This window comes from Hylaeus volcanicus, chromosome 4, assembly GCF_026283585.1.
Source record: "Hylaeus volcanicus isolate JK05 chromosome 4, UHH_iyHylVolc1.0_haploid, whole genome shotgun sequence".
Taxonomy (NCBI): Eukaryota; Metazoa; Arthropoda; class Insecta; order Hymenoptera; family Colletidae; genus Hylaeus; species Hylaeus volcanicus.
The window spans coordinates 29382774-29402653 of NC_071979.1; the positions used below are offsets into that span (position 1 = coordinate 29382774).

General features: G+C 41.5%; 3 protein-coding genes and 1 long non-coding RNA gene across 12 annotated transcripts in view; 3 read left to right on the top strand and 1 right to left on the bottom strand.

The window, feature by feature from the left end:
* Window positions 1-1563: 1563 nt before the first annotated feature.
* LOC128875001 (uncharacterized) lies at window positions 1564-12471 on the bottom strand. Of its 6 annotated transcripts, none has more exons than XR_008456725.1 (19): window positions 11976-12471; window positions 11389-11576; window positions 11098-11274; window positions 10880-11019; window positions 10615-10799; window positions 10403-10533; window positions 10125-10244; window positions 9728-10039; window positions 9570-9663; window positions 9425-9500; window positions 9076-9339; window positions 8813-8995; window positions 8581-8736; window positions 8369-8502; window positions 7947-8282; window positions 6158-7856; window positions 5346-6071; window positions 4918-5051; window positions 3068-3207 (listed from the first exon to the last, which is right to left on the bottom strand). XR_008456725.1 is itself a non-coding variant. In XM_054120273.1 (18 exons), exons 1-18 carry the CDS (start codon window positions 12333-12335, stop codon window positions 2990-2992), a joined length of 5490 nt encoding a protein of 1829 aa, XP_053976248.1. In that variant the 5' UTR covers window positions 12336-12466; the 3' UTR covers window positions 1564-2989. The 6 variants fall into 6 exon arrangements, 4 of the variants coding, with proteins under 4 accessions (XP_053976248.1, XP_053976247.1, XP_053976246.1 ...); XR_008456726.1 differs by lacking the exon at window positions 3068-3207 and adding an exon at window positions 3944-4080; XM_054120273.1 differs by lacking the exon at window positions 4918-5051 and having other exon boundaries at window positions 1564-3207; window positions 10615-10790; window positions 11976-12466.
* LOC128875002 (uncharacterized) lies at window positions 4075-10544 on the top strand. Its single transcript, XR_008456727.1, has 3 exons — window positions 4075-4705; window positions 4802-4990; window positions 10367-10544. It is a non-coding gene; the product is annotated as an uncharacterized LOC128875002 (long non-coding RNA).
* A 598-nt stretch (window positions 12472-13069) lies between the features above and the next one.
* On the top strand, window positions 13070-17049 carry LOC128874616 (conserved oligomeric Golgi complex subunit 1). Of its 3 annotated transcripts, XM_054119517.1 has the most exons (10): window positions 13070-13287; window positions 13458-13625; window positions 13696-13981; window positions 14046-14247; window positions 14337-14753; window positions 14830-15736; window positions 15818-16097; window positions 16169-16378; window positions 16522-16559; window positions 16785-16925. In XM_054119517.1, the coding sequence occupies exons 1-9, from the start codon at window positions 13154-13156 to the stop codon at window positions 16528-16530; spliced, it is 2613 nt and encodes an 870-aa protein (XP_053975492.1). In that variant the 5' UTR covers window positions 13070-13153; the 3' UTR covers window positions 16531-16559; window positions 16785-16925. The 3 variants fall into 3 exon arrangements, with proteins under 3 accessions (XP_053975492.1, XP_053975491.1, XP_053975493.1); XM_054119516.1 differs by lacking the exon at window positions 16522-16559 and having other exon boundaries at window positions 13071-13287; window positions 16785-17049; XM_054119518.1 differs by lacking the exon at window positions 16522-16559 and having other exon boundaries at window positions 13242-13378; window positions 16785-17049.
* A 671-nt stretch (window positions 17050-17720) lies between these two features.
* LOC128874596 (ras-related protein Rab-32) overlaps window positions 17721-19880 on the top strand; it is a 34326-nt gene continuing 32166 nt past the window's right edge. The window contains exon 1 of one of the 2 annotated variants that reach the window (XM_054119462.1): window positions 17721-17891. In XM_054119462.1, the coding sequence (XP_053975437.1) occupies window positions 17763-17891 (129 nt within the window). In that variant the 5' untranslated portion in view covers window positions 17721-17762. The remainder of the gene's footprint in view (window positions 17892-19880) is intronic. The other variant, XM_054119464.1, reaches the window with a different exon arrangement.

Sequence of the window (19880 nt, forward strand, 5' to 3'; positions counted from 1 at the left end):
TCGTGACGGAGCGTCGTTAGTTACGCGTTTCTACCAACACGCCTCGAAACGAACGCTAGTTTACGATCGTCGGTTCGAAGTTATTAGAATTTATATGTAATTATTTATATAGAATGAGATAATGCGTCGTAAATTAGCCTTTTAACGCTCGCGGCAGAGTCGAATCGAACTATAGTCTAGATATAACGAACAGAAAATATGTCCAATAACTGAAATACTTAAAAAAAAAAAAGAATGTGTAGCTTATCAGATATCCAATAGAAGGACTCAAATAAAATTTGCACGATTAGATGTGTCCTTCGATCACTTCTTTATTCTCCAACTAACTCGCGATAGTAATTTTGTTACCATATTTTACATACTTGAATAAAAAATAACGTGTATGGAAATCTGTGATCTATCGACAGCAATTTCCTGCATCCGTTTTCCGGAGAACGAGTGTCGTCATCTATCGGCGAAGGGCCCAAGTCCGATGCAATCTGCAAGTCTGAAGTATCCACTGGTAAGCCTTAAGATATTCAAACTTACCTGTTGGAACTCACTGAATCGTGTAAATATGAAAAAATTAAGTACACGCAGTAAATCTATGCGTTTATTAAAATTCATAGGAACTTTGGCGAAGACCGTGTTAAGTACGGCAAGTCAACGACTTGTCTTCCGACTGACGTAAATTCGTAATGCGTAATGCGCGTAGACGCATGGCGATTGCACGCGATGCGAACATAACGCTAAGCTGCATGCCTATATCTAATATTCTCCGCACCGTTGATCCTCTTTCCGGCGCTGTTCATTACGAAGGGCCAACTTCCGGCGTGGAATCGCGTTCGTTCGAAATTTTATACGTCTGTAGTTCAAGGCCTTCGTTTCAGCTCAATCGGACTGCTCGCTTCGGAATAAAATCAAGATAGCTTTTTCAGAGGCCTGCAATTTTAGATCAAGTTACTTAAGTTACTTAAGTTACCAACGAAATGCAGACTTTTTGCGATGGATAAATAATTTTCGGTGTTGGTTTTTCCGAAGGATTGCGAAAATAATTATTATTCACAGTTACGCAACGGTGCTACGAGAGTTGCATTTTTCCAGAAAACCGGAAGCCCGGTGCAGCGTGTTTTCTCGATTCGATTCGATTCGATTCGATTCGTCGGTCGCAGAGGTGTCGTTCGTCCCTCTGGAATAATTCATGCACCACCCGAGCCAGGCTGCAACGACGCTCGCATGAAAATCGCAGCGCCGATCTGGCGCCTGGTCATCGAGAACATGTCAGATCGATTTGCTCCACGATGCATACAAATCGAACGGATCGTGACGACCACAGACGAGATACGAGTACAGTTTCTTTGTCCAGTTCGCGCGAGTTTCGCGCCATGTTTACTTCCTTGAAATATTTTATAGATTCGTTACCGATCGTCGTCGATATTTTCTACAGTCACAAAGTTTTACTCTTTGATCCAGATCCTTACCAATCGGTAGCGACTGGACACACAATTAAATGAAATAATATTCTCCATTTTCGTAAAATGCAACGTCGATATGGTACCGAGGAAGGTATATCTACACAGGGTGTTCGGTAAAAATGCGTATTTGCTTTTATTGAAAAAAAAGAAGGTGTCTCCGTGTAAGTGTCTGCGGTGGTGTCGCGTGTCGGACATAAATTGTCGATCGAGAAGTGTGTGCTTTTAAGCCCGCGATCACGATCGTGGCGACGCGATTACTCGATCGTCGGTATTACAGCGACAAACGTATTCGCGCGTTATCGATACGACGAAGAACGATACCATCGCGCTAAGTCTCGATTAGGTATCGATCGAATCACGATCGTTCCCGCGATCGAATAATTGGCCGATCAATCACACCAGCCTCGACGGGAAAATTCGTTCCTACTATATTTATAGATATACATATACATACATACACTTTACATTTATAATATATTATATACCTACGGCTCGCTGTGTCTCGAGAACAAACGTCACCCATCATGGCACATCGTACCTAAAACGTGTCCCATTCCGGTGTATCTCCGCATGGAAGGATCGCTATCGTTAAACGATCGTTTGCTATGTTCAAAATACGAGGTCGACTGGGCACCGACGCGACGACAACGACAGCAAAAAACGATTGTTCCCCTCGTCAACGACGTTCTCAGCGTCGTACCGCGGTGACTGCCCTAGTCTATTGCTATACTTTTACTTTTCTTTCACGCTTTCGCAACGATCGTTCTCAACAACTACAAGCGCAACACCGTTGTCGAAGTTTCACGCACATCGACCGTGGCAGTATTACAATGTTCGTCGGTGATTGGCTCGATGCAAAAACAACGGAGTTTTCGTTGAAGAACTTAAAAAAAAAAAAAAGAAAGAAAGAAAGAAGAAAAAACATCGAGTACAATAAAGTTTCTTTTAGTATAATTCGGTCGTGCGCGCGATAGGTTAGCCAACCTAGCTCCGTAACAATTGTATCGACGCGAACGTTTAATGCTCTTGTTCGTCGTCCGGTACGGTTCGATAGCTCGACTAAAATCTTAACTGAGGGGGCTAAGGGGCCAACGCACGTGGTAACTTCCCTCGCGAAGGGGAGTCCCAGGATTCGCGCAGGTGACGCTACTCTCGCGTTCGATTCAAATCAACAGACAAATTGCGGTTAACAATCGGCGAATGATATCTTATTGTCTGACCGTGCGATATGCGACTCAAAGTTGAGCACTTTGACTACTCTCGCACAGTAAACGCTCGCAATTGTCAGAAGTAGTAATTTTTAATTCTTCGGAGCTGATACGATTATTCGTCAGCCTTTAATCGCGATTACAGATTTACAATTAATCACGTAAATCTGAATTACAAATTGCTCAACTTCGGTGCGTTTCCCTAAACTCGGATGACGCTGGTTTCTCGTTCCCGATACGGACTCCCCCGTTAACTCTGCTTCAAGCCAACACAAATAGAGGGGGGGCGAGGGAGTGGATGCATCTAAGCTTTAGCGTCGAGAGAAATCAATTCGCGGCGATGACTGCGGCGGCCGCCGAGGACGACGACGACGACGACGATGATTTCTTCTTCAGAACGATGTCCTTGATGTTGAGATTGACCTTCTCCTTGCGTGGCGGCGGCACGGACTGCAGACAAAACCTCTTGAAGGCTTCCAGCTCGCGCTCGACGTCGTCCATCTCTCCGTCCTCGAGGTCTATATCTTTGGGCGTGAATACGCTCTCTGCAAAAGACACGGTCTGAATACTAGAAGTCGGTGGTTCCTAGATTGGGTAATAGGTTCGGGGGTGGGTGGGGCAGGGAAGAATCTGCTGTGCATACAATTCTGTACTAGTCTTTAGAGTGTCGTTTAGCCAAGGTACTGCCTGAGTATGGGTATGCGAGAACGAGAACGGAAGATTTGGGGGTAGAAGTAGCACCGAAAGCGTTTCACATCTCGAGAGGAAGAGTCTCGGTGGAAAAGAAGCTAAACAGATGAAACAAAAAACGGGACATAGATCCACGTGAGAGATGAGAGATGAGAGATGAGAGATGAGAGAGAGAGAGAGAGAGAGAGAGAGAGAGAGAGAGAGAGAGAGAGCGACGAGTCTGACTGTGTGTATAATCCATACGCATGCAGCATTTTGGGTAACGTCAGCAACCGACAGGGAAAAAGAGAGTATAACGTTCGGAAAAAAATAAATTCTTTTTTTATTGATACGTGTGATCAGCAGATCGAAAATGTATGTTTATGTACGTATATATCGCAATCGACTCGGCGTAGAATCGTAGTAAAATTTCACCTATATTGTACTTGGTCAATATCACAATGAGACTTTCAGGTAGGTAGGCAAACTCTCGCTGTCACGGTAAATCGAATCTTGTCAAAGCGTGACACTTTTCTTTTCTTTTCTTTTCTCGAGTGGCCTACGTATCTTTTCTTTATCATTCCTTTCTCTTTCCACATGTCGACTCGATACACTTTTTATTCATTGATAAACTGCCGTCGCTCGTTCAACATCTAATGATCTAATCGAGACAGGTCTCTAAACGTCATGCTTCCGTCGTGTGTGATTTCGCGTGCCGGCGACCGTCGTCGACTTTCAAGGAGAAAGAACTAAAAAAAAGAGGAAGGAAAAGAAAAAAAACAGGGAGAGATAAATGAGAACATCCCTAGGTGTAGATAGAGAAAGATAGAGAGAGACTACAAGCTAACCTAATCTCGAGTAAATGTAATACATATATGTGTGTATATATATATTGTTTTCTTTGGCGGGTTAGTCGGTTCGAGCATTGTTAATGTCTAACGCTTTCGATTCTCTATTTACTTAACACTCCTTGAGAGCTCATTGGAGTTGCAGGATGCTAACTAGCGCCCCTAGCAGAGAAAAGAGTCACCGAGACGCTGCTGGTTCGCAATCTGAATGCGCAGAAGATTATATAAGTTAACAATGGACGGCGAATGATCTTCCGCGCATCTACCTTGCTCATAAGCAACGTTTGGGTGACCTGTTCCTCCTTTGATGGAACTAGTGTCTTCAGAGGATTCGAATCTGAAATTCGTTTCTGCTATAAGAAGTTTTGTGATGTTAAACTTCAGGTTGAAACGTTCATCGAAATAAATAAACTACACTTGGATTGTCCAATCTAACATATTATGCTTCTAAACGGAAAGATTCATGTGTACGAAACAGCGGAAAACGTTGTAAATTAAAAATACTCGAACCAGCTAACTCGTCAAGGTACCTTCGCCTTAACACAAGCAATTAATTCCTATTATATATATGTATAATATATATGTATATATATATATTATATGTTTATAATGTTTAACGCAGAGTGTGATCGCTACGGATTGCATTCGACAGAAAAAGTCACCTGGGCTGGCCGTTAAAACGGGCCGGATGGCACGCGCGGAACAGCGAAAAGAAAATAAAGAAAAGATAGTGCTCACTGGCCAGAGTTTCTTCCGGACAATCCCCAAGAAATTCGTGGCGGTCAATTCGAGGACATCCCGAGTGTATCCGGTATTTGAAAAATGTTTTGACCTAGCCGAGACTTCGTCCTAACGCGGTACACTGCCCTTTCCTGACGGAACGAAACGAAAGAAAAAACTGTCGTCAGTGCGATCAAACCTACTTTCGTCCATAGACTTTGTGTATAACGGACGTTGTTGCGGATAAATTCAATTTTTCACATAATTTTCTTTTTTCTTTTAAAGAGAAGTAACAAAAAACAATAAACAAAGGAAAAAATATAAAAAAAAAAATACGTCTAACACCGGGAGCGAGATATGCAGCCCGGGGGTGTGTTAAGGATAAAACAAAAAAAAATGAAAGAAGCAAATTTACATGTTAAACTCTGATTATTGTTGTTTCTCACCAACGAGGTTCCAGTCATCTCCGCATTGTCGCGCGCCAGCGCCGCGTTTTTTCTTTTTCTTGCTCTTCCCAGTGGTGGTGGCCGGTAACGAGGTGTTTATCGCTTCTCTGCCCGTCGTTTTTGCGCTCTGAACGTCCTTGATGCTCGTGTCGGTCCTTACCTTCGTCAGGGTGACGCTGGTTCCTTTCAGGTTGATCCCGTTCTCGGGTATCGGTTGACCGTTGGTCACTTTGCTGATCTGAATGTTAGCTAGACCGTTGAGAGTCGCGCAGTCCGGGTTCAGTCTGCTTCGCAGTTCCGCCAGGCTCGACGGGATGATACCGTTCACGTGCTTCAGGTTTGCGTTCTCCGTCGGTGGTCTGGACGACAAGTCGCCTTTCACTATGTAATCGGGTTTCGGTGGCGATGTCAGGCCTGCGTTGATAGCCTGCTGCAACGCTGGACTCCTGATAGTCACCATACCGTTCTCTGACACTTTTATAATAGCTGCCTGTTGGGTTGGTGGTACTTTCATCGGACCAAACGCTGGGTTCCTTATGGTCACCGTGTTCGTGTTGGGATTGTGAAGGATTCTAGCTGGTTCATCTATGTGATCGTTGGCGAAGGGATCACTGTTTTGCGCCATTGTCTGGTTGATGGTGTTGCCAGAGTTCGGTGCATTTTTGTTCTTCTTCTTCTTTTTCTTGCTGGTGGTGCTTTGGGTCTGTGGCGTTTCTTTAGGCACGTCTGTAATAGGGTACAAGTAATTAGAAAGAATACTAGGCTGATTCGTCATTTGATTAAGATTTTCTCCATTAATGCGCAATACTCACCCTTCTCCGCAGGTTTGGGGAGGAGATCCTGCTTTAATTTCCCAGTATCCACGACGATCACGTTTCCACCCGCCTGAGGACTCGCGTAGCTCGACTGAACGCCACTCATCGGTGCAGCGATGATCGTGGTTTGCTTGGGAGGATTCACAGGCTTGGGAAGCGGTGCTGATCTTATAGGCAAAGGTTTCGCTGGCGCGTCAACCTTCGTTATCGTGATACCTGGTGGTAACTTTAAGTTCTCTATGTTAATCTTGGAATTCGCGCTGATGTCTTTGAACTGACTGCTCAGGGGCGAGTTGACTCGCTCCGTGGAAGCTGGTTGTACCTCTGGTCTTTGTTTGATCGTCATCTGACCTGGCGTCTTGCTCTGCGTCTTCTGATTATCACTCTTCGTTTGCTTGCTCGCGGTGTTGGCACTCATACTTTTATTATTTTTAGCAGAATTCAACTGACCGTTTTTATCCTGTTGCTGCCCTTTCGATTTCTTCTGGTTCTCGTTCGTCGTGTTCTGCGTCTTCTGAGAAACCGGTGTCTGAGGAGGAGTATTTATTTTAGTCTGTTTCTTGCTAGACACGCTCTGTTGTTGATTCTTGTTTTTGTTCACTGTGTTTTGCTGTAGCACATTCTCCTTGTTCTCCGTGTTCTTCTTATCCTTCTTGGATTTCGTCTTCGTCTCGGTTATACTCTGCTGCTGAAGCTTCTTCTCGTCTACTTGTTTCCCTTTGGGCTTGTCGTTATTTGTTTGCTGCTTCGCGTTCTTGTTATCGCAAATTTTATTCTGGCTCTGTTGCTTCGAATTGTTCGTCTGTTGCAACTTGTTTCCCTGTTGCAACGAGTTGTTGTTATTTGTGTTATTATTGTTATTGTTATTTGCTTTGGTCTTCTTCTTCTTCCCGCTGATGTTCTGGTTCTGTTCGTTTTCCATCTTCGGGAGAGCGACCTCCTTAGTCTGTCCATTCACCAGCGTGAATAAAACCTTATCCTCGGCTGGTGTTTGACCTTTCAGCGTGATCGTGACTGTAGGCTCGGTGCTGTTCGACTCCATGACCCTCTTAATGGTCACGATTTGCGGCTGGGTCTCCGCCTGAACCGGTTTCTTCACCTCTTTCGCTTTCGTCTCCTCCAGTTTCTTCAGCTTCTTCCTCTCCTTCTTCGTCAATTTCTTATCGGTCGAATCAACAGGCAGCGATTTCTCCGCGGTATTGCTCGTGTTTTGCTTGCCGCTCGCGCTGTTGCTGGTCTGCGTTTTGTTCGTTTTATTGCCAACGTCAACTTTGTCATTTTTGGCGACCGTCTTATTCGTTTGGCTAGACACCGCCGTTTTCTCGAGCTTACTGATATTAATACTTTTGTTCTTTAGATTCGTATTCACAGGTGCAGTCTTCGTTTTGCTGTTTATACTACTACTTGTACTACTACTACTGCTGCTACAGCTACTGCTACTAGTGTTACTACTATTGCTATAGACTTCTTGCTTGTCTTTCTTTTTATTACTTAATTGCTTTACAGTCGGCAATGCTACTGGCGGTGACGTAGGTAAAATAGATACTTCGGGTAGATTACACCGAGGTAGCAATCTTTGAGGAACGGGTTTCTGCGGATCTACGACCGTGATCGTAACTTCCGGCGTCTTTTTTTGCAACTCTATCAGTTTCTGTCTTTCCGCCTCTTGTCTGTCTCTTTTAAGCTTCTCCTCCAACTGTAACCAAGGGAAATTCGGATTAATATCGCGTGATAATTATAAACGTTTAATCGTTAAGTAGTTCAGAAATAAATCGCGGTTACCAACCTTCCGTTGCTTCTGTCTGGCCTTCTTCTCAGCCTTCTTATTATTATCCTTCTTCCCATTCTGGTTCCCTTCGATGAATTCGAGCAATTCCTCCAAGTCCCTCTGATCTCGTTGATCAGGCTGCACCGTGGAGGTGGTCGAGACTGGAGTGTTCGATCTAGGCGCCGAATTCGTTATCGCTTTCGTTTCCGTGTTGGGATTCGTCGACAAGGACTCCGACGAGCTCTTCGAAGGACTACACGCGGCTTTACACTTTTTCGCCTGTTTCTTAGTCAACAACTGCCGTAACCTTTCCCTCATTTCATTATAGTTTCGACTAACCGGCGCCACAGAAGCCTGGAAGAAAGAAGAAACGGTGCTTTCAAGCGACGAACGCCAGGATTTATCGTATAAAATAAAAAACAATGACAAAATCCACTTACAACTCCATGCCCAAACACTTCACAGTAACAACAGTCACAATGCCTACTTGAGTCTCTTTGTGCCGAACTACTGGTCGAGCAAGAGTCCTCTTGACTGCTTCCGGAATCCGAACAATCACCGTCTCCGGAACTTACTGAGGGCATAATACGATACTTGTACAATTATAAACATCACTGAGATAGGGAACGCACACTGTTGAATGAATACTGACGGTCATTACACGACACTCGCTTGATGTGCTCGACATTGGCCTGCTTGTGACACGCGTGCGACGAATGGTTGGTGTGCGCGTGAGGTCTATGAGGAGTACCCGTGTTTTTCACCAAGTCTGGAAGAAGTCCGTGCGTGTGCGGAGGATGAGCGGTACCTGTTCAAAGATACGTAATTATCGTCCAAATTTGTATGGTTTCAAATTCAAAGCGGAACGATTTATCGCGGACTACCTTGATGTGTTGCGTGATTGTGAGTGGTATTCTGCGTCTGCGTCGTAGAATGTCTCGTCTGTGTTTGAGCAGACTGCGTAGAACCAGTTTTCACTGCTGGTTTATTTGATTCTTGGTTAGTCTTCACGGCGGAAGGTGATACCGGCTTTGGATGATTATTCAATCCGACCATATCAGGTACAGCTAATGACATAATTAAAGTTTACATATCCACGGGAATTTGATTGTAATAGCAAATAAAATTTAAATCTTTCCATAGTTACATTTTGCCAAACAGGGACAAGTATCCCACTTCCGTTTGGAGTTCAACAGACAGGGACAAGGAGGATTCTCCAGAACCTCCCTCTTCCTCTCCGTTATCTCCCTAGCGTGCTGATACACGCATGAACACGGTTGCGGTTCGGACGTTCTCAAATCGGTATCCTCTTGTACGTTCTTCACCTCCTTTCCGTCGCTTTCCGCTTCCACCGTTTCCACCTCCTCCACTTTTTTCTTCACCTGTGTCGCGGAACAATTGGCCGTGTCTTCTGAAAGCGGAGTTCGAAAAATAAGATAGCATTATCTTTATTGAACCTCTGTAGTATTACAAATAAGCTCGATCGCTGCACTCACCTAAAAAACCATTCGTGAGCTGTGGAAAAGGATTTTCTAATGGTAATTCTATATTGTCTGTATCACTTTTATTGACCTGAAAATTAAGCCTGTTAATCGATGATATACTAAACAGAAGAAGATGGATTGCTATCGAAATTCTTACGGTTGGAGACACCGCGGGTCCTATACACATGTGACAATCGCAGCTTTTCCCTTCCTCCGCGTTGTTTTCCAAACACCCACCTTCGTTATGAGCCCTTCAATAAAAAAACGTGCGCGAATTAACATACATATCAAAGAATTTAATTGAACTGGACGTACCTGACAGATCTAATCGCGAATTGAGCTAGATGACACGTCGCGCGCGCGTAATCGAAAAAGTCAGGATCGTCTTGGCCGTTAGCATAAATATCTGTAGCCGTCAGTACGCCGGCTATGTCGGCTAACTTTTGATGTTGAGCTTTATTCCAGTCATCTAACAAGATTTGAACTATCTCAATACTCGGGGGCATATTGAGCGAATCCAAACTAAAATCTGGCGTTGGACTTAAAGGCCTACTATCCATTTCACATATACCAACTTTTGCTTGTGACGCAAGCGTCGAAAGTTGACCGTCGACTTCTTGCAATTCGCTAAAATAAAGAGCAATCGCTGTAACCTTGGATTTCTGTGGAAACTTTGTTTTTCATTGTAGTTCACGGTTTTATGTCAACATACTTTCCACTATCGGGCGACTTGTTCAACATACGCTGCTCCATAAGTTTCCTAGTCGCTGTAAACAATTCCCACGCCTCCCTTATTTGCCTGAGCCTGGTCATTCGAACTGCTTGTTCTGCACTGAAATTACGCCGCGCTTATAGAACTTTTTACACCGGCTTAAATTTTGTTCAAATAATAAATAGATGAAACGTTTATTCGAATGAATATTCCATGATTAATTATTTTATTGTCTATTCTAGGTTCTATTCTGGGTACTTCGCGCTGTTATCGCTTACTTGTACTTATCCATCCACGGCTCAGTCTCTGGCCACAGGTCTCCGATTACCGTCATCTCGTCGTCAAACGACAAATATCGATGAACGAGGCCTTGGTATTCTGAGCCTTTCAATGGCAAGAGTTTCCTCAACTACGGAACCAAAGCACCCAGTGTTTAAGTATCCGAAGTTGCCACTCGATCAAAATACCAGCGTTTACAATATCAATTTACCTGTCCAATGAACGGCGGCAAATTGTTTTGTACCAACGGGTCGTCGTATACATAGATCTGATATAACTTTTTAATGAAACAATCCCACGACAAATTAAACTTGCACAGATGATCCTTCAAAGGTTTTACTAATTCAGATATTTGCGAAGCCGTCGATATCAACGCGTCGTAATCATCTAAAAGACCTACGCATAGAATACATGAACTGAACATATGTAGCAATCGAATAAAATTAATTCGTTCAAAGAATATACATTTATGGTACCTGTAAGAAAAATTTCTGCTAAGTTATTTACACTACGATCGTGTAGAAGAGCTAACAAACGAACTTTTACTTCTACAACGAATTCCTGTGCCTGACTCACTAGCCTCATAAACAACTGACGAGGATCCCTCTTACACAGTCTGAAAAGAAGTACTACAATCATGTCTGCTTTACTTCAAATCGCGCAGAATGACGTCAACGAATGAGATTGAACTCACTGTAGAACAATGTCGTGCATGTTATCTACAGAAAGCACGCTCTGCTGCAATTGTAAGCTCCCTGATGTACGGGTGGCTTCCAATGCAGCATTGAAAGAGGTTCGTATGTGTTGTCTCAGTTCAGTCCACAGGTTCTGAAACTTCATGGCCTTCTGCAGCTCTTCTCTGAACAGCTCTCTGCAATAATAATAATCAATCCCATTGAGACACGAGTATATCAAATCCTTTTAGTCTGAGAATCCATCCTCCACTAATGCTTCTTTATCATTGTTTAAAAGCAACTTTAATTACCTTTTTGCTTTGAATGTATCACAGGAACATGCCTCCTTCCCTCTGGAAGGACTATCTATACTCAAGCTACTGCTCGAATTATCTACAACAGTCTCCAAGCTTGTCCTCAATGGACTGTGCTCGATGATCTCTGGATCTCTTGCACCCTTGATAAACGCATTAATCGTGCTTTCATCCAAAGTCATGTTCTGAAAGTACAGTGATGTACACGATATAATTTTCCCAAGGTGAAGATGAATACGGTTTGTACAAAGAATTGCAAAGTGTATTTATCCTCGCATTGATTTCAAATGATCACCTAAATGCCTTCCTATGCCATTATTGCTACTGTATATTAATTCCCTTTATTTTTTCCTGCATTACAATCGAATTAACGCATCGAACTTAGACTGTACACGACGTGCACGGAAAATAATTACTGTACAATTCGTTGAATTGTCATTTATATAAAAAAATTCAGATCGAATGGTTAAATAATATAAATTCAATATCGATCCAGTGGTGGCTCCATTGAGAAGATATCAATCGTTTGTAATCGATATCAGCGAGGGTAAGTTTCATGGGTCGTTGGAAGCGGGGAACCATACCGCGACAGGAACGGCGTCCGCGACGACAGGCGACCTGACAGCGTCGTCCCCGTAATCGTCGACAGGATCCACGTCCTGTCGCGTGGGATCGCCGTCAGCGTCGGTGCAGCCATCGTGAGGTGCATCGTCTGCGTGTTTCTTAGCGAGAACGTCACCCATCGCTGCTACGTTGCTTTCACTCGTCCTGTTGCATTGACCGTCCCCGACGTCGCTGCCGCTCATTCTATCACCGCGTGGTGCAACTGGCACACCAAGTGGATCGTACGCGAGTACTCTGAACGGGCTGTACGGCAATCGAAACGTTTTTCCACGGGTTTTACTCCGAACCGCGTAAACACCTAAACCGCATTCAATCAACATTCGCTCAATATGGCGTCTCGCGTGCTCGTCCCGTGGTTCGACGTCGCGACGCGAGGTGACGTGCAACCGCGATTGCGTGTTCGCCAGTAGCGATGGGCTCTCGACCTTTGCGAATTTTCAAACAAAATGAGGTTGACTAAAATGGTTTATGAAAGTTTTAGGAACTTGTTAGACTCACAGAAAATTGAGTTTTTGAGGAAGATTTGGTTGAGTTTTGATTGCGGTTGTTTTTTATTTGGATAGTACCCGTGGCGCCATCGGTGACAAAACGCCCAAGTTTGTAGTGAAAATAGTTCCAACTACTGCTACTAGATGGCGCGTTGTTTATGGGGAAGGTTTACCCATATTATATTTTAATGTAAACTAAATAAAAGTTTAGTTGAATAACAATTTCTGGTATTTATTTTAAACGATCTCTCTTGCTTAATGGATTGACAGAAAGTGTGTTTAGATATTTGAAAGTCAAACAAAATTAAATTATGTTTCAAAAAAGACAATCAAATGAATAACATCGAGTATCATCGAGTTAACAGTTAGTTCTTCTTTATCGACGGTCTTCATAAATCTTCTTATCGACGATGATGAGTGGCGTCCACCACATGTTTATTTTCAGTGGCGCCATCGGTGTAGAGACACCCAAGCTTGTAGTGAGAGTAGTTCTCAATATACCATACCAACCAGAAATCGTCAATCATCAACTCTCTGTCGAGCACAGTTGGTAATATTGCGAGATAAGTTTGTGTTGATTTTTGTACTACGTGGTGGGAACCTGGGAACACATCGGACTTGAGATACGTGGACGCAAGATTGTCAGAAAGATGACAACGAATTATTTGGAATTAGATATTAACAAACTGTTTGAGGATTTCACTATTAAAGAGATCGAGGGTATTCAAAAGAAAATTCAACATGAAAGTGACAGAAAGAAAATCGAGCTTAGAACTTTAGTTGGGTAAAGTTCATTTCAGTCGCTTAAAATGATTTATTGCATTATTTCTGTCTATTGTCATTCGTCTGTTTTAACGTTCTTATACTCGTGGGACGTTAGTAAATTATTGCTAATGTAACAAGATTTTTAATGAGCTATATGAATACTTTTGATGACCGATTAAATGCTTTCAGTGAAAGGTATCGAGACCTAATATTGGCAGCCGACACAATTGGGAACATGAAAATAACTTCAGAACGTGTTATTTCAAGGATTATTAACATTGAAGACAAATTTCGAGAACTGCAGAAAAAATATCTTATTGGTTTTAAAATAGAACCTGTTAAGAATGAAAATGATAGGTATTTCTATAGCTTTTCTTTTGACCAATATTCATTAACTTGTTTTTCTTTAACATCTATTATCTTACAGAAAGATTGAAGGAATTCAAGACTCTGTTATTATTCAAATAAAAATCTTAATGGATATACCGCAATATATTTGGTCCAGCATTGAAAGCAAGAATTTATTATTTGCCACACAGTTGTATTTAGTAGCACAGCATATAAATTACAGTTTGCTATTCGAAGTAGGAAGTGTAGACCTATTAAAAAAATATCAAATTGTTTCCAAACAGTGGGATGTTATTAGCCAGTTTAAAAATATTATATTTAACGAATGTAATAATATATTGCAATCGTTGAATGTATCTGCAGAGGTTGGTATTAATTTAGAAATAAGTATTATATATTGCAATATCGATGATGTTATTTTTATTTCAGAGTGTAGCAAATTCTTTGGCAGCTCTAGTGTTATTAAATGGGTCGTCGTTCTCAAGTTTGTTACAAATGTTAATATGCATGCGCAATCAAGCTATTACATCTGTTATAATGGATGAGAATGACAGCAGTGTTAAAAATAAAATAAAATTATGCATCGAAATATTAATTCAAATGGTCAATTTAATTTATTCTTGCTTCATGAGTAAGTAGATATACATTTATTTATTACTATATTAATACGAATACATGATCTGTATTATAACAAATAATGAATGTTAAACAAATGTACAGATACCACAGATAAATCAGGAGGACTCGTTTTACAGTATATAACAAAAATTCAGGATCAAGACGCGTATTCTATGGTTTCTCAGTTAGACTTCAACCAAGAATTACTGCAGGAATTTCTTCCATCGGTAACGAAACAGCATAAACCTTTCGTTCAAGATACCCCGAAAAATTTGCTTTTACCAGACCTTCAAGAAAGTATTAAATCTTGGCTCCATTGGGTTTCTGAATTTTGCAATCGCGAGGTCACGAAACTTTTAAATCTAATAGTATCCATAAAAGGTTTATACTACGTTCGCGAGGAGGCTGTTAGTATCAATCTACCTGAAAATTGGAATTCAATTTGGGAAGAACTTTCCCTGCCAAGGATAACGTTCTGGGTGGAATTCTTTCAACCTATTATATCTCAAAGGGCGAAAAGTACGTAACGTGAATATAGATTATATAAATCATGTTTCTTTATTTTTTATTAAGAAATCATTTAATATATTTTCAGGTATTATAAATGACAAATGGCTGGAAACTGTTGCTGCGTTAAAGTCTGATATAGCAGAGTTGTTGAACAAAATAGTTCACGATAAATTCGAATATCCAGAGCACGATTTGCGATGGTTCGTTTGGAAAGACTCACCGAGCGATATTCCTCACAAGCTCACCAAGAATGGTGGACTGGACAATAGGAGATCTTTATTGATGAAAACTAAAGGATATTCACCTAACATTCTCAAGTTATGCGAGAACTTTGATTCGAGTTTACACGCGCTGCTTTCGGACCTTGAACAATACTTGTACGAGACCGAGCGCGTGATGTCCATAAAGGAGAATCTGTTATCCACGAATATATCTTTGATCTCCGATACATTCTCGGATCGCGTGGAGATCCAGGAACATTTACAAACGATCAGCACGGATATGATAGAAGATCTCATAAACTTCGTGAAAACTACATGCGTTAATAGCAAACCCGAACATGGTCAGCGCGACATAAATACTATCGTGATGGCAAGATTCCTTTTGGCACTGACGACGTTGAGCTCTAATCTAAACAAGTGTTTTACGCTTTCGAAGGTGTCTGGATTAACCATCACGAACATGAAATGGCAATCCATCTGCGACAAGCTGAAGGAATCGAGCATTTTCGTGTGGACGGTTTGGGCTAGCTTGTATAAAACTAGAGTGAATCAACACAAACAGAAGTATTTGTCCAAAGAACCGCTCGACGGTTTTCGAATACACTTACTTGTCTCTGAATGGGAGAAAGTGACCATCGAGGAAGAGTCTGGGGAGGGCAAAAGAATTAAATCTGAAATCCTAGTGCCGTATCAACCGTCCATACAATTGCAAAAATTCTTGACTGCGATTAGTAAAGATTTAAATAAAATTATACCTCACACGCTTCCAAAGTAAGTTAGAAATTATATTTGAAATAAATGTATCGGTACTCGTAGTCTTTCCATCACTGGTACATATGATTTTGGTTGCAGGAAAGTGCTCTATGAAATCATAGAGGATGTTACAATAGAATTATTGAATTATTATGTGACTGCATCGAGCAATGCAAATCTCTCTCAGAAGCAAGCCTTGCAAGTGCTGTTCGATATCAAATATTGCACTTTGCTCATGGTACCGCGAGAGAATAAAACTTTGTGTGATTTGTCCACGAAGGCTTGCGACAGTGTATTGTCTAAAATAGATCCCTTCGATTACGATGTCTTCAATCCGTTCATCCATACTAATGTAAAGAAAAGCGTCCAGAGATCTCTGGTGAGCTTTCAAAGAACTGTAAAATAGTTAATTACAGGACAATCGTACTTCAACTTGTGCTTGTTTCCTAGCTTATTTTAGGGAACCTGGTGCCCCACTTGGAACAGCTTCATTCAATTTTGGGCGCACGAAGCGAATATAATAATAGCGATGGGGTGAAATCAGATTTACCTTCGGTTCTGGCGTTGTGCACTGGTGCACCATGGTTTCCACCTTTGACTGTAACAGCTCCAGCTAGAAGTTTGCCTCTGGTGTGTGTAACGCTTCCAGAAAAAGCACAGGTAGATACGTAAAAGTTTGCAAATTTCTTACTTCCCATCATGCATTCTTGAAACTTTATTTGAATAAATCATTTCGTACGATCATCTCTATCATACGCTTATATAAATTTATTTTATATGTATAAATGCGTCTGTACTCTTAGATTGCCTGAGCATAAGATAGATCGAGCATTCGATTGCGGTAAGAAAACGATATTGCATGTCGCGTTCTTTTTTCACAAAAAAACAGACTAATTTTTTAACACTCGAAGTAATTTTGCGTTGCTTGTGTGTTACATATGTAATTGTTCAATGGCATTTGATTATCGTATTTTGAATTGTACGCGATAAGACAGATTGAGTGGTTAAATATGACGTCGATTTTATAGTTTTTCATGTGTTAAAGACACTTATTTTTACATTGTAGCGGAAAAAAGTGAGCAACAAAGAAAACACGAAAAGCGATTCTGCTGGAGCCACGATCAAATCTGGAGCAGCTGCATTCTTCGGGGCGATGGGCTCCGACTGGTTTAGCAGTAGTTAATTTATTTATTTCATTCATCGCTATAAAAGTTGTAAATATAATTGAATGTATATATGTCCTAGAAGTATGTTATGTAAATATTATATTATCAAAAATTGCCTTTCCAACAATGCTGTCAGTATTGAATAAAAAGTTTTATACAATCTTTAACACCTTGTTAGTGTCTGTGATCATTTTTGTATTGTTGAATGTCGTGATTGGTAATTTATTTCATCAAAGCAAATTGTTTGTTTGTTTATGATTTTTTTGTACTAGTGGCGCCATCGGTGGGAAAACTCCCAAGCTTGTAATGATAATAATTCTCACTATTTCTGTAAGATGGCGTCACTGATATCTTCATAAAAATTACTACAAATTTATTACGATTCCTTCACGAGAAGGAGCACGTCTTGATATATCAAATTTATAATTTTTATGAATAGTTATTTAATGAGGAAAAATTTATCAACTCTAGTTAATGTCGCCATCTAGCAGAACAGGGAGAACTATCTTTTACCACGAACTTGGGCATTTTCCCACCGATGGCGCCACTGAAATAAACAACGCGCCATCTAGCAGTAATATTGGAAATTATTTTCACTAGAAGCTTGGGCGTATCTCCACCGATGGCGCCACCGGTATCAAAAGAATAGGGATCCCTGCATTACCAAGCATTCGTAGCGTCGTCAGGGATTCGTTACTGCAATTGATGGAAGAAAGGCAGAGATAGAATGCTCTCCAGGAATGGACTAGAAGGAGACAGAGACTGTTGCGACCAGTTACATGTTAGATACTGAGTACAAAGTGTCGAGAGAGAGGGGCAAGTAGCAAAATACGCCAGCGCAGTGTAGTACACGTTTTGGTACTCGGCAAGATGGCCGGATGGGCCCATCTGTGGTGGTATCGGTTGTGAGACGTTCTCATTCCCACTTGAAGAAAAAACAACGATTCGAGACCGTTCAACTTCAGGTGTACCACGGAAACAAGCGGAGTCTCTATATGCATCAAATGGTGAGTCGAAACGCTTTTTATCATTCATTGCGGCTCGCCGAAATACACGCGGATAGGTGCATTCGACGTTTCGCGCGCCGTTTTTCAAACCCTAGCAGACTACCTTTAGGTTTTGCGGTGCGGGTCGTCTGCTATGGGGGAATCGGAGAATCGAAAGTGACGATTCACCAAGGCGCAGTTAAACTCTTGGTGAATTCTTGCTTCTATGGGTGATACGGTTTTCGATCTCCGATCTCACGATTGCGTGAAAATGTTCGAACCTCGAATATGCTTCTGTATATCTCGTGGCGCTTTGTGGTTTAGGAGTTTTTATGGGGAAACCCCCATAAACAGTGGCGTAGCTAAGAGTACGTGTCGTATACGAAGTCTCCCGACTCGATATGGACGATATTGGACCCAGATGTTGGGACAATCGAATTTAGAACATTGTATCGGTTAATTTCTAATTACTTTTACTTTGCAATTTTTATTGGTTCGACACACCAGGGCTTAGAGGTAATAGCTACACCACTGGCTGTAACCTTAAACGTAGATCGACCACTCGTGGTTCGAGATTCTGATAATAAGGGATCTTTATCGCGCGAAGTTTTTTGTATGTCAAAGGTTGAGGAGTTTAGGGTTAAAACTAAACCGAGAACGTCTTTGCAGTTGCGATAAAACGCAACGGTATACCGTGGACAGTGTTTCTCCAAGTTCCACATTGTTCGATAGTTCGTGTCGTAACAAGTGTGCAAATATCTCGAAGAGGGGGTCGCATTGTTCTCTTAGCTTTCTTGGAGACGAAATATTTTCGACGGATTATAATCCGATTGTCGATTTTAATATATTCCATTCATGACACGCAAATATAGGCGTGAAATATTAACACGTCTGCCAGATGAACACTCGTGAAAAATTCCTACTTAATGTTTGTCTTAGTACTTATTTTCTTTGATACTTCGTCTTCAATTAATTATTTATTAAGAAAAAGTTCGAATGATATTTGAATTGATTCCACGCACCGGGAAGAAAATCAACGAAAACTCGTATGATTTTTTACTCCAGAAAAACGACCGAGAGTTTTAGTTACTATTTTAGTAACGCTGTTTTTCAGCCGAGAAAAAGTTGAAAACAAATAGATTTTTTTCCGCGAAACGATACAGATGAACTCCAGAGACTCGACGTTGATTTATCGCCAGAGGTCAACACACGATCTTTCTTACCGTTTCGCAAATGGGCAAAGTCGTCGGTGTCGGGTGAAAACAAATGACGGCCAGTTGGACAAAGGCCAGCAGCGCGAGCCACGTTCGGGAAACGATGAAAAAAAAAAACAACATTTTGCACTTTCGATATCGAGCGGAGAAGGTCGCGATGCGGCAACGTAACGGTTCACCTTTCGTCTGGGAAAGTGGAATGTAAACATTGAACGAAAATTGGTATTACATTCGCTGCACAGTCTCTCGTATATCTGCCACGATAATTCGACGTTTCCTGACGGTGGCAGGGAAACAATTTATTGTTCGAATGTGTTTGCACTATCGATGTACGAAGTGTCGGCGTACACGGATAGATGGTGCCTTCGTTCCTAAGTAAATAAAAGTAAACAAAGTAGCGGTAGTTAGCAAGGAAAATTTTTGAAATTCGGGTGATTCTAAAGATCCAGTAAGTTTAGTGTTTTTCGAAGTTACATAAAGAGGTTAGGTTAGGTAGCTTGGTTAAAAAAAGAAAAAATGGAGTCTCAGGACCTGAGGAGTCATACGTATCCTTATTAGACCTCGAAAATGTATTTTAGTGTTTTTCGAAGTTACGTAAAGAGGTTAGGTTAGGTAACTTGATTAAATAAAGAAAAAGTGTGGAGTCTCAGGACCTGAGGAGTCATACGTATTCTTATTAGACCTCGAAAATGTAGTTCAGTGTTTTTCGAAGTTACATAAAGAGGTTAGGTTAGGTAGCTTGATTAAATAAAGAAAAAGTGTGGAGTCTCAGGACCTGAGGAGTCATACGTATTCT

Bases quoted from the DNA above. Each gene is read 5' to 3' on its own strand.
- LOC128875001 (XM_054120271.1), bottom strand. From the start codon at position 12,335: ATGTTGATTGAATGCGGTTTAGGTGTTTACGCGGTTCGGAGTAAAACC. The intron at 8,737-8,812 runs GTAGTCCGCGAT...ATCTTTGAACAG, and splicing joins CAATCACGCAACACATCAAG to GTACCGCTCATCCTCCGCAC. The intron at 8,503-8,580 runs GTCAGTATTCAT...TTATGCCCTCAG, and splicing joins GCGAGTGTCGTGTAATGACC to TAAGTTCCGGAGACGGTGAT.
- LOC128874616 (XM_054119516.1), top strand. From the start codon at position 13,154: ATGACAACGAATTATTTGGAATTAGATATTAACAAACTGTTTGAGGAT. The intron at 13,982-14,045 runs GTTGGTATTAAT...TTTTTATTTCAG, and splicing joins CGTTGAATGTATCTGCAGAG to AGTGTAGCAAATTCTTTGGC. The intron at 14,248-14,336 runs GTAAGTAGATAT...ACAAATGTACAG, and splicing joins AATTTATTCTTGCTTCATGA to ATACCACAGATAAATCAGGA.